The 13,365-nt window shown below is 50.6% G+C and overlaps 1 protein-coding gene across 5 annotated transcripts in view; it reads left to right on the forward strand.

The window, feature by feature from the left end:
• dgkza (diacylglycerol kinase, zeta a) overlaps positions 1-13,365 on the forward strand; it is a 61,803-nt gene that overhangs the window by 39,325 nt on the left and 9,113 nt on the right. For 3 of the 5 annotated variants that reach the window (XM_084681843.1, XM_084681840.1, XM_084681841.1), the window contains exons 22-28: positions 3,503-3,603; positions 6,404-6,483; positions 6,815-6,859; positions 8,463-8,532; positions 10,494-10,534; positions 10,747-10,949; positions 12,901-13,002. In XM_084681843.1, the coding sequence (XP_084537969.1) occupies positions 3,503-3,603; positions 6,404-6,483; positions 6,815-6,859; positions 8,463-8,532; positions 10,494-10,534; positions 10,747-10,949; positions 12,901-13,002 (642 nt within the window). The remainder of the gene's footprint in view (positions 1-3,502; positions 3,604-6,403; positions 6,484-6,814; positions 6,860-8,462; positions 8,533-10,493; positions 10,535-10,746; positions 10,950-12,900; positions 13,003-13,365) is intronic. The other 2 variants (XM_084681844.1, XM_084681842.1) reach the window with 2 other exon arrangements.

Genomic DNA, 13,365 nt, shown 5'->3' on the forward strand with positions numbered 1-13,365 from the left:
GTACCTTAGACCATCCTGACTCTTCGTCCCCCCTCCTCTCCCTCCGTCTGACAGGCTGTCACCAGACTGTTGCTGTACCTGTGTGTAATCTCTGCCTGTCAGCCTCCTCCGCTGTCCGCCTCAGACTGCTAACACATCAGTACAATAACACCCAGCCTGCTGGCACACAGCTAGTCTGGAGAACACAGCCTGCTGGCACACAGCTAGTCTGGAGAACACAGCCTGCTGGCTCACAGCTAGTCTGGAGAACACAGCCTGCTGGCACACAGCTAGTCTGGAGAACACAGCTAGTCTGGAGAACACAGCCTGCTGGCACACAGCTAGTCTGAAGAACACAGCCTGCTGGCACACAACTAGTCTGAAGAACACAGCCTGCTGGCACACAGCTAGTCTGGAGAACACAGCTAGTCTGGAGAACACAGCCTGCTGGCACACAGCTAGTCTGGAGAACACAGCCTGCTGGTACACAGCTAGTCTGGAGAACACAGCTAGTCTGGAGAACACAGCCTGCTGGCACACAGCTAGTCTGAAGAACACAGCTAGTCTGGAGAACACAGCCTGCTGGCACACAGCTAGTCTGAAGAACACAGCTAGTCTGGAGAACACAGCTAGTCTGAAGAACACAGCCTGCTGGCACACAGCTAGTCTGGAGAACACAGCCTGCTGGCACACAGCTAGTCTGAAGAACACAGCTAGTCTGGAGAACACAGCCTGCTGGCACACAGCTAGTCTGAAGAACACAGCTAGTCTGGAGAACACAGCCTGCTGGCACACAGCTAGTCTGAAGAACACAGCTAGTCTGGAGAACACAGCTAGTCTGAAGAACACAGCCTGCTGGCACACAGCTAGTCTGAAGAACACAGCTAGTCTGGAGAACACAGCCTGCTGGCACACAGCTAGTCTGGAGAACACAGCTAGTCTGGAGAACACAGCCTGCTGGCACACAGCTAGTCTGGAGAACACAGCCTGCTGGCACACAGCTAGTCTGAAGAACACAGCTAGTCTGGAGAACACAGCCTGCTGGCACACAGCTAGTCTGGAGAACACAGCTAGTCTGAAGAACACAGCCTGCTGGCACACAGCTAGTCTGGAGAACACAGCCTGCTGGCTCACAGCTAGTCTGAAGAACACAGCCTGCTGGCTCACAGCTAGTCTGGAGAACACAGCCTGCTGGCTCACAGCTAGTCTGAAGAACACAGCCTGCTGGCTCACAGCTAGTCTGGAGAACACAGCCTGCTGGCTCACAGCTAGTCTGGAGAACACAGCCTGCTGGCACACAGCTAGTCTGAAGAACACAGCCTGCTGGCTCACAGCTAGTATGGAGAACACAGCCTGCTGGCTCACAGCTAGTCTGAAGAACACAGCCTGCTGGCTCACAGCTAGTCTGAAGAACACAGCCTGCTGGCTCACAGCTAGTCTGGAGAACACAGCCTGCTGGCTCACAGCTAGTCTGGAGAACACAGCCTGCTGGCACACAGCTAGTCTGGAGAACACAGCCTTCTGGCACACAGCTAGTCTGGAGAACACAGCTAGTCTGGAGAACACAGCCTGCTGGCACACAGCTAGTCTGAAGAACACAGCCTGCTGGCACACAACTAGTCTGAAGAACACAGCCTGCTGGCACACAGCTAGTCTGGAGAACCCAGCTAGTCTGGAGAACACAGCCTGCTGGCACACAGCTGGTCTGGAGAACACAGCCTGCTGGCACACAGCTAGTCTGGAGAACACAGCTAGTCTGGAGAACACAGCCTGCTGGCACACAGCTAGTCTGAAGAACACAGCTAGTCTGGAGAACACAGCCTGCTGGCACACAGCTAGTCTGAAGAACACAGCTAGTCTGGAGAACACAGCTAGTCTGAAGAACACAGCCTGCTGGCACACAGCTAGTCTGAAGAACACAGCTAGTCTGGAGAACACAGCCTGCTGGCACACAGCTAGTCTGAAGAACACAGCTAGTCTGGAGAACACAGCCTGCTGGCACACATCTAGTCTGAAGAACACAGCTAGTCTGGAGAACACAGCTAGTCTGAAGAACACAGCCTGCTGGCACACAGCTAGTCTGAAGAACACAGCTAGTCTGGAGAACACAGCCTGCTGGCACACAGCTAGTCTGGAGAACACAGCTAGTCTGGAGAACACAGCCTGCTGGCACACAGCTAGTCTGGAGAACACAGCCTGCTGGCACACAGCTAGTCTGAAGAACACAGCTAGTCTGGAGAACACAGCCTGCTGGCACACAGCTAGTCTGGAGAACACAGCTAGTCTGAAGAACACAGCCTGCTGGCACACAGCTAGTCTGGAGAACACAGCCTGCTGGCTCACAGCTAGTCTGAAGAACACAGCCTGCTGGCTCACAGCTAGTCTGGAGAACACAGCCTGCTGGCTCACAGCTAGTCTGGAGAACACAGCCTGCTGGCACACAGCTAGTCTGAAGAACACAGCCTGCTGGCTCACAGCTAGTCTGAAGAACACAGCCTGCTGGCTCACAGCTAGTCTGGAGAACACAGCCTGCTGGCACACAGCTAGTCTGGAGAACACAGCCTGCTGGCACACAGCTAGTCTGAAGAACACAGCTAGTCTGGAGAACACAGCCTGCTGGCACACAGCTAGTCTGGAGAACACAGCCTGCTGGCACACAGCTAGTCTGGAGAACACAGCCTGCTGGCACACAGCTAGTCTGGAGAACACAGCCTGCTGGCTCACAGCTAGTCTGAAGAACACAGCCTGCTGGCTCACAGCTAGTCTGGAGAACACAGCCTGCTGGCTCACAGCTAGTCTGGAGAACACAGCCTGCTGGCACACAGCTAGTCTGAAGAACACAGCCTGCTGGCTCACAGCTAGTCTGGAGAACACAGCCTGCTGGCTCACAGCTAGTCTGGAGAACACAGCCTGCTGGCTCACAGCTAGTCTGGAGAACACAGCCTGCTGGCACACAGCTAGTCTGAAGAACACAGCCTGCTGGCTCACAGCTAGTCTGGAGAACACAGCCTGCTGGCTCACAGCTAGTCTGGAGAACACAGCCTGCTGGCTCACAGCTAGTCTGAAGAACACAGCCTGCTGGCTCACAGCTAGTCTGGAGAACACAGCCTGCTGGCTCACAGCTAGTCTGGAGAACACAGCCTGCTGGCACACAGCTAGTCTGGAGAACACAGCCTGCTGGCACACAGCTAGTCTGGAGAACACACAGCCTGGGACTTGTTTGGAGTTACATGTTGTTCTAAGAGCCCCATGTGCTATGTGACATTTATTTCTGAACAGTGTCACTATACTGTTACACACCAAGCCTGCAAACAGAGATATAATAGTGTATGATGCTACGCTGGCACTTTTAATGACCAATCAATCTCATTTCATTCAGTAGAACGACACAGATCTCGTTTGAAAGAAATCCAAAGTGTCCTACCGTAAGACTTTTAATAAGACTGTGCCACTTGACTGACATAATGTCCTGTCCTCTGCCCCTCCTCTTCCTGTGCTTTGCCCCTCCCCTTCCTGCCTCCAGCCAGCAGCCAATCCCTGAGAGGTTGAGGATCCGTGTGAACAGGATCAGCATGCACAACTATGAAGCTCTGAACTACGACAAGGAGAAGCTCCGACAAGCCTGTGAGTTCCCAAGAGTGTGTGTGTGTGCACAAGTGCGTGTGTGTGCATGCGTGTGTGTGTGCTGTAGCCAGTTTAAAATGCTGACATGGTATCTCTATGTCCACGTAAGCAGACCCTTCCTCTCAGTCAGGGTCAGTCTGCTGTCAGTATAGACACATCCATCTTTACCAGACCACTAAGTGTGTTCCTGTGTGTGCTCATGTGTGGTGTGCTTGTGTGAATGCAGCTATGTGTCCCCCAGTGTTTTTGTGCGTTTGTGTGTGTGCTTGGGTGTGTGCAGATGCAGCCATCAGTCACCTCAGGCTAATTACAGCAGGCAGAGGAAGTCCAGTCTGATTAATACACTGTTACCCACTGAGACAAACTCTCTCTCTCTGTGTATCTCTCTCCTTCTCTCTCTCTCTCTCTCTTTCTCTCTCTCTCTCTCTCTCTCTCTCTCTCTCACTGTTTCTCACTCTCTCCTCAATACCTCTCACTATTTCTCAGTATATTTTTCTGTATCCCTCTCTCTTTCTCTCCCTCTCTCTTTCTCATCTTTAATGAAGATCAGGGTTTGGAGGGAAGAGAAGGGGGATGGAGGGGAAGGAGAGAATATGATGACATGGGGGAAGGATGGGGTGAAGAAGGGGCAGGGGGAGACTCAGGCTCCAGAATGTGGTCCCTCATTCTATGAATATATTAAGCTGTTCTTATACAGTGTGTGTGTGTGTGTGTGTGTGTGTGTGTGTGTACAGTATAAGACAGGAACCTCCCTCTGGGAACCAGGCCTCAATAAGCATCAGAGAGAAGCTAGCGGCTAGCTCATTAATGGCTAGCTAGGGCCTGGTTCTACTGATGCACAGCCAATATAGCTACCCAGACAGCCTTGAACTCCCACAGACACACACACACACACACTCACATGCACACAGTAATAAACACCACCTGCCCCAGACTGGTAATTCTCCTCTCTTCCTCTCCTCTTTTTACCACTCACCCTTCTCTAACTTTTTAACAACTTTTTGTCAACTTTTGTCTCCTCCTCTTTTTCTTCCTCCTTTGTTTGCTTCTTCTCATCTCCTCCTTTTCCTCTTCATCCACCTCCTCCTCCGTCTCTCCCTTGTCCTACTCATCTGTTCCATTGAACAACTTCAGACAGACAGCATGTTGACTATTTGTTTCTCTCTCTACACAGACCCATGCATGCACCCCCACACACACCAACAAACACACACAGGAGTTTGTTTGTACAGCGTGTTCTAGTCTTTGTTGTCTCCGTGTCTGGTGGGGGCCTGGGGGTGACCGGGGCAGGGAGGGGGGCCGGGTGCTGCAGCCTGTTTGGACCGGCCCTCTGAAGTCCATTCCCATTGAAGTCCGTCTGGTTCTAGAGTTTCGGCCAGTTTTTTTTGTGACGGGGTGATTATTCTGCTGAAAGCTAACTCAGAGAGTGTGTCTCTGTGGCTGCGCTGGTGCTGGTCCGCTGGGCCTGGTCCATTCTGACGACACACAGACTCAGCCAGACAAGCCTGCGGCTGTTAGTTCCAGCTCTCTAAGACATGTTTGTCAGACAGTCTGCAAGAGTTTTTTCTCTTTTCTGCCGCTCTAACGAGGAGATGGGACCGGGTGGTCACAGCCTGTTACACAGACCCACATCTCTACAGAAGACTCACGCTGGGCTGTAATTGGTGCAAGTTGAGGAAGTAGTTTGTGACATGGAGTCGTGGTGGTTCGTCAGGGTTGTCTTCACCACTGGGGGGCAGAGTGTGTATGAATGATGTGGTGTGGAGAAGAATGGACATTTAGAGGATAATGATGATGATGATGATGATGATGATAATGATAATGATGGAACCTGTACCAGACGGTGGTGTGTATGTGTGTTTGTGTGTGAGGGTGTGTGTTATTTTGTGTGTGTGTATGTGTGTGTGTATGTGTGTAAGGGTGGGTGTGTGTGCATGTGTGTGTGTGTGTGTGTGAGAGTACCTGTCAGTCTCAAAAGCAGGTCTTGTCTTGTGCACTCTCAGGTTGGGGTACAAACAGCTGCTGTCACTAGTTTTTTTTCTCTCTCTCTCTCTCTCTCTCTCTCTCTCTCTCTCTCTCTCTTTCTCTCTCTCTCTCTCTCTATCTATCTATCTCTCTCCCTCTCTCTTTCTCCCCCCTCTCTCTGTGATCCATAAGAACAGCAGCAGAGTAGTGCAGATAGCAGGCAGCTCGTTTTCCCACTCATCTGACACTTTTAAAGAGCTTACTGACAACTCCACTGTGACAGGAACAACAGAGAGATGGGGAGGAGGGGGAGGGCGGAGAGAGAGCGGAAAGCCAAAAAGAGAAAGAATTGGGATGAGGCGAGGGAGGAAGAGAAAAAGAGGGATGAGGGTGAGGGAGGGAGAGAGAGAGAAAAGGAGAAGAGAAAACGGAATTGAATATGAAAAACTGTTCCAAGGTTGCTAGGCAACAGCAGATTCCTCCATGGACAAATCTGCCCGCCTTTCTCTCTCACTTCATGTTATTTCTCTCTCTCTCTCTCTCTCTCTCTCTCTCTCTCTCTCTCTCTCTCTCTCTTTGGCTTTCTTTCTCCCTCTTTTTTGTTCTTTCTCTTTCCTGAGGTCCTCCCCCTTTCCAGACTTCCTGGCTTTTACAGAAAACAATCTTTAAGCCTGAACTGAGATAAGCTTGTATAGGACCCTGTGACCCAGTAACTCTCCTCCTGTCCCCCCTCCCCTCCAAATCTCCCCTCTCCCCTCTCCGGGCGACAAACAGTAGCTGTAGCACAATAGTGTTGTTTATTGTTTATTATAATGTGTTGTTGTTTGCTCCTCAGCCATCCCTCTGGGTCTGATCGTCGTTCCTGGAGACAGTGACCTGGAGACCTGCCGTGCCCACATCGAGAGACTGCAGGAGGTAAAGGGGGAGGAACAGGAGAGAGGAGGAGAGAGGAGTGAGGTGAAGTAGAGGAGCGAGAGGAGAGTGAGGAGGAGAGGAGGGAGGAGAGAGGGAAAAGTAAGGGAGGAGAGAGCGCAAGGAAGCAGGATGAGGAGGAGGAGAAGGGAGGGGGGAGAAAGGGAGAGAGAGAGGAGGAGAGAAAGGTTAGCTGGAGAGAGTTTTATGTTCAGGTCGACAGTCACAGGCAGCTACCATGGGTTTTAGACCTTGCAGGTGGGTGAGCGCGTGGATGTATGTGTGTGTTCTTTGGGTTGATGGTGTCTCTGGCGTTCCTCCTCCTCATCCTCAGGACTTCATCACCTTCCAGCCGTCCTTCAAGCGGCTGGTCTTGCAGGTCTGTAGAACTGGCTTTGGACCTCCATGTCTGTAGAACCAGTTCTTGTATCAAGTAGCATGGCAAGGCTTGGCACAGGGGGAACAAGTCTGAGAATTACAGCTCCCTTCGTCAAAATGGCCGCTCCCTTAGACACTGGCACTCACTTAGAAAAGACCCTGCCCTTTAATTTCACATTCGCTAAAACAACCACTCCATTCAAAATCCTCACCAACATGTCATCATTGAGATCATAAGGAAACCATTAAACAGTTTATAGTGCTTGCATGAGGGCTAATGTGTTTGATGAGCTATTGTCTAAGAGCTGTTAGGAGTCATCCGTACAGTCTCCACAGGAAGCAGGGAGGCTGCAGATTGATCTATCCTTAGTGATACTAATGCACTTCCTGTCCAATCACAAAGTGAAAAAACAGCCGATGACAGCTGTGGGATTTTCAGCAGAAAGAGACAGGCGCCCGCCTGAGACACACACACACACACACACATTGGATATAACATAACTTAGCCTTCTGTCTTGATAAAGGGATGTGCTAAATAATATATCCTAGATCCAGAGTGTCTACCCCAGACCAGTTACGCACTACCAGCCCTTGGGAGGGGGGGTATCTGGAGGTCCTCTGTGCCCCCCATACCATCTCCCCCCCTGGACATGTTTTCTCCTTGTTCCCCTTGAAGCATGGTGCACACGTGTTCTAGTGCTGTAATGCCTGTGTGTGTGACAGAATGTCTTGATGGACTTGATTGTCCTTCACCAGTTAGCTGTTGTCGTTGTTGATACCGTTGTGTGTGTGTGTGTGTGTGTGTGTGTGTGTGTGTGTGAGTGTGTGTGTGTGTAGCTGCATGAGTGTAGCTCCCTGGTCTGATCCAGGCCTCTCGCCACTGCTGTGTTTGCGTATGTGTGGGCGTGTGTTCTCTCATCGTGACCTGGGGGTGGGAACACGTGCGTATGTGTGCGTGTGTGTGTGTCTTGTCTGAGGTTGTGTTGAGAGATCAGCTCTACCTTCAGCTGTGTTCTTGCCTCATGGCCAAGTATGAGTGTGTTCTCGCCAACGCACAAGACACAACACACACACACAAACTAAAAGTTTGAATAAATCATTGTTGCTTTTTCCTGGGAACACTTTTAAAATATTTGCATTCACAGTGAAGTCAGTAGCAGGATTGGGTCAGCATTTCTAAGGATTTTGAGTTTCTAAGCTCTGCAGATGCTGCATAGTTGTATAGATTACTTCTTGTGTCAGCCCGGCTCTTTATTTGTTTAGACTGGGTCTAGGTTAGGTTTGTTTGGGGGCTGGTCTTTGTGTCTTTGGCTCACTCTTCAAACACTTGTTCAAAGACAAGGTGGAGAGTGGGGTAGAAAGGGCACAAGGTGAAGGGGTCTGGGGTGGAGGGAGGGAGGGAGGGTGATGGGGGGGAAGGAGGGAGATGGGGATATGGGGCAGGAGGGAGGGAGACGGGGGGGAGGAAGATAAATCGGGGGGAGGGAGGGAGCGGGGACCAACACACACACATACCTCTACCTCACTCTCTCTGCCTCAAAGAACGGAACTCATTTGTTTTTTCTCCCCCTTTCTCTGCTTCCCTCTCTCTCCCCCTCTCTCAGGAGGAAGATGGAGCCAAGCCCAAGACTCTCTCCTCTCAGAAACTCTCCCCCAAGTGGTGTTTCCTGGACTGTGAGTAGAACACACTCTAGGCCTCCTAATCTTCTCTCGTCCCCTCTCCTCTCCTCTCGTCCCCTCTCCTCTCCTCTCGTCCCCTCTCCTCTTCTCTCCTCCCCTCTCCTCTCGTCTCCTCTCCTCCCCTCTCTTCTCGTCTCCTCTCCTCCCCTCTCCTGTCGTCCCCTCTGTTCTCCTCTTCTCTGCTGTAGTTCAAGGGGCTAAGGTGGTGCCATAGTGAGAGTAGAGACCTTGTAAGGGATCAGATCCACGATCAGCTGGATCAGTTTGTATGAGAGGCTTTAGCCTATCCCCCCTCAGTTAAAGATGTACCGTGTGAGCTTCAGAGCTGCACACGCCAGGATCACCAGGCTAAGCCTGCAAGATTTGCAGCTCCTTCTCTCAGGGTTGTTTGAACAAACAGGCTGTGTTGTGGAGAGGTAGTGGAGGATATGCGGATAGGAGACAGGGGTAGGGTATAGGGGGTAGGAGACAGGGGGTAGGGGGTAGGGGGTAGAAGACGGGGTAGGGGGCAGGGTGTAAGGGATAGGGGATAGGAGACAGGGGGTAGGGATAGGGGGTGGGAGACAGGGGATAGGGGGTAGGAAACAGGGGATAGGGGGTAGGAGACAAGGGGTAGGGGATAGGGGGTAGGAGACGGGGTAGGGGGCAGGGGGTAGGAGATAGGGGGTAGGAGACAGGGGGTAGGGGATAGGGGGTAGGACACAGGGGGTAGGGGGTAGGGTATAGGGGGTAGGAGAAAGGGCATGTTGTCTTGGGGATAAGGGATAGAATAGAGTAAATAGTGAAAGGGGAAAAGTGGGAGAGAGCTTTGTATGTAAAAAAGAACCTTCTACGTGTTTCTGGGGTTGGCAGTGCAATTAGAGCAGAACAGATGAACACTTTCTGTCATGTTTAACACCCATAGAAACATGCTGCTAGATGAGTGGAGACATTTTTGGTACTTCACTATCAATCCATTTACAACATAAACTACCTCTGCCCTCTCTGTATAACTCTTCTCTGTCTCTTTACCCCCTCTCTCTCTTTCTCGGCCTCCTCTCTCCTTCCTGCTCTGTCCCTTATTAGCTCCAGAACAAGTAGCCTCCAGCTGAGTGTTTGAGTGATGGCTTCATTAATGTGACTGTGGGTCTGTTCTGTTTTATCTCTGCCCTGATGCAGTAGATCACACTGAGCTACATCGTATCTAATATACCAGCTATACACACTGGCTGGCTGGCTAGCTGGCTGGCTGGTTGGTTGGCTGACTCATCGAAAGAAGCTCAAACCTGAAAATCTATTTAAAATTAATCAATTGGACATCAAATTGAATCCAGTCATGCTGTGTATTCTGTTGCATAGAGCTGTCCTTTGATGGACACACACACAGAGCACACACACTTTGTCTCACATCTCAACAAGGGAGCAGGGCTGAACAGGCTCTGTTAGATTACCCTTTTAGAATGTAAGACCATTTCCTGTCCTTGGATACATTATAAAATGAATGTTTTCTGAGAACATTTCTCGTTTTAATGAGTATGCTGATATGATGTGGTGACTAGCTCAGTGTGCTGAGACCACAGCCCCGCTCTGCTCCTCTTCTTCACTTTTCTCTCCTCTCTTTTCTTCTTCTCTCTCCACTCCCTCCATCCATACCCCAAGTCACTGGGCCAATTATGCCCCTTTAACGGTACTAGTTCTAGTTATACTGCTGGCCCCCTATCTCTGTGTTTAACTCTGTGTGACAGCAGCATGGACTGCTGCTTGGGCATGGTCTATAATCAGGTCACTGCTCTGATGTTGCCTGCACAGTCTCAACAACTTTCTGGCCTCATTAGAACCCTGCTTGTGTATGTGTGTGTGTGTGCTTCCATGCTTGATTTGGCCATCTATCATACTGCACTGGATCTGACACATTGCCGTATGTGTACGGTACAACCATGTCTAACTTCCTGTCTCACTTCCTGTCCACTCTCCAGCCACCACTGCAGACCGCTTCTACAGGATAGACCGGGCTCAGGTCAGTGCAGTAGAATACACAGGAAACCACAGAACAGTCCACAAGACAGCCACATGTTCACCAATGTATTCCAAATATTTGGATATATATCCTTACTAAAGGTGTGTGTGTGTTTATGTGTGGTTGCGTGTCTGTGTGTGCATGCTCTCTGTGTGCGTGCATGTGTGTGTGTGTGCACGCATCTGTGTGTGTGTGTGTGTGTCCACTATCAGGAGCACCTCAACTACGTGACCGAGATCTCCCAGGACGAGCTGTTCATCCTGGACCCTGAGCTGGTTGTCACGGAGACAGTGAGCACGTCGCCAGGGATGCCTGACCTGGTGGACTCCTCTTCCTCTGCTGCCAACGCCAGCACCATGCGCAAGTTTGCCTTCCCATCATCCTCTTCTCCTCCCCCGTCGCCGGCCGCCCCCAGGTAACCCAACACACCATTATACAACACTCTACAACTTTATTAACACTTTCCCTTTATTACTGTAACTTTATTAACACTAACTGCACCAACGCTACACGTTATGATTGACATCACCATACAATAGCCTGTCACTTTGCTGACGGGACAGAGATCACTTTAATTGGTATCCTGCTATGACTGCAGGTTAGGAACTGCTGCATGCGGAGCTAAAGGTTTCTCTGCCTTGGTGTGGAAGGGGGGATGAGAGAGAGACTAGGATGAGAGAGGGGTGGTGAGATGGTTGGGTAGAAGGAGAGAAAGAGCAAGAGTGTTGAGAGTAAGAGTGTGAGAATGAAGTCTCTAATAGTTCTTGGATGTGGATAACTGTGTGTGTGTGTGTGTGTGTGGGGGGGGGGGGGTTATGACAGTTTCAACTAGCTCATTCATAATCAAAACAGAGTACCCAGAACCCATGAACACACACACAAACACACACACACACACACGCCATTACCTACCATCAGATCAACACTATAAAACATTTAAACCCCCTCCTTCACTCTCCTGCTCCCTCCTCTCCACCTTCCTCTTCCCTTTCTCACTTCATCCAGAAGCTCACAGGCTTTACCAGGAGCTCTCAACTCATCCAACTCATCCACTCCCCCCTTTTCCATCTCGGATCTTTCTAGTCCTAATCAGGAAGTAGAAAGTGTGTAGTTCAGCCTTTCTTACCTGCCCTCTGCTACTCTCATAAATAGTCTTCCCAAGGTGTTGGAAGCATCCTCTCCACTGAACGTGCCAGACACGTAAAGCACTGGAGTCTGCTTCTTTAGTCACATCAAATATACATGCTGCTCTACTCCCTGGATCATGTGTTCACACCCAGGTACACACACAAACACACACACACACATACACACATCCAGGGTGGTGTTCCTATGTTCACTATCAGCCTATTGAAGCTCAGCGCTATTGTTAAAATGATGCTAAGGTGCCATAGCTCAGTCTATTATGGCCTGGATTTGCTGTGTGTGACTCCTTTGAAGCAGAGTACCATTAGCAAGCTGTTGACTTGAGTTTGAAACAGAAGCCCTGATCACTGCCCACTCTGGTTGCTGTGTGTGTGTGTGTGTGTGTGTGTGTGTGTGTGTGTGTGTGTGTGTGTGTGTGTGTGTGTGTGTGGGTGGGTGGGTGCGCATGTGTGTGGGTGGGTGCGCATGTGTGTGCATGTGTGTGCATGTGTGTGTGCTCTCTGCTCTAACGGCTGAGGGTTGGATGAGATCTGGATAACGCTGTCTTAACTCAGCCTTGAAGAGGAGGGAGAGGGGAGGAAGACGGTTAGGATGAGACAAACAAAGTGCACTACGCTAAGGACCGAAACGGCCCTGTTGGAAAACCACTAACTAACCTAGTATTTCCTAAACTAACTACACTAAACTCTAAGTTACAAAAGTTGCAGGTGGAACCGCTCCTAAACTACTGTGCATAACATCGGTTATCTACGTGTTGAGGAGTATACCCATGGGTCTCTACACTAACTCCCTTCTCCTCTTACACATCTGGACAAATAAACAGCCGCTCAGCGCGACTCGCCCCTCTCTCCCATACGCCAACCAAAACACGCTTTATCGGTGACGACGGTGTCTAATTAGGCCCGATTAGACACAGCCGCCTCAGGTCCGGATCATCAGCACCGTCACAGGATCACCTACAGACAGGACACAAACAAAACACACACACCCTACAGGCAGGAGTGGGAGCCGTAACAAGAGGGGATAGAGGAAGAGTTGTGTTGAAGGATGTTCAAGGACTCAACCTCAGCTACAGTTTCTCTTCTAATTTCTTTTCTTCTCTCCTTCCAGTCCCAATGACCATTTAGCTCTTCTTTCTGCTCCTTCCTTTTTTTCCTCCTATCCTTCACTCTCATCTCCCCTCCCCCCCTCCCCCTCGCCCTCCCCTTGTGCCCACCCAGTCCCTGCAGCCCCCACTCTGATGGGGAGGCCCAAACCCAGCGCCACGGGAGAACAGTGTTCTCCTCTTCCAACTCCAGCTTCCCTTTCCCTGTCAAGAAGAGGTAGACCTGCGCTCGCTCTCCTCTCCTCTGCTCTTCTTATCTCCATCACTCACTGCTGCACCTCTTCCCTCCTTCTTCCCACTCTCTCACTCACTATGCAAATCTTTGGCTTTTTCTCTACTTCCAAACTCCTCCTCTTCTCTCTTTGTCACTCTCAATGCTAATCTCTCTACTCTCCTCTCTTCTCCTCTCCGCTCTCCTCTCTTCTCCTCTACTCCTATATCCTCTCTTCTCCTCCTCTCTTCCCCTCTCCTCCTCTCTCCTCTTTTCTCTCCTCTCTTCTCCTCTCCTCCTATTTCCTCTCTTCTCCCCTCCTCCTCTCTCCTCCTCTCTCTGCTCTTCTCTCTTCTCCTCCTCTCTCCT

This window comes from Hypomesus nipponensis, chromosome 19 (assembly GCF_054491055.1).
Source record: "Hypomesus nipponensis isolate SF chromosome 19, ASM5449105v1, whole genome shotgun sequence".
NCBI classification, from domain to species: Eukaryota; Metazoa; Chordata; class Actinopteri; order Osmeriformes; family Osmeridae; genus Hypomesus; species Hypomesus nipponensis.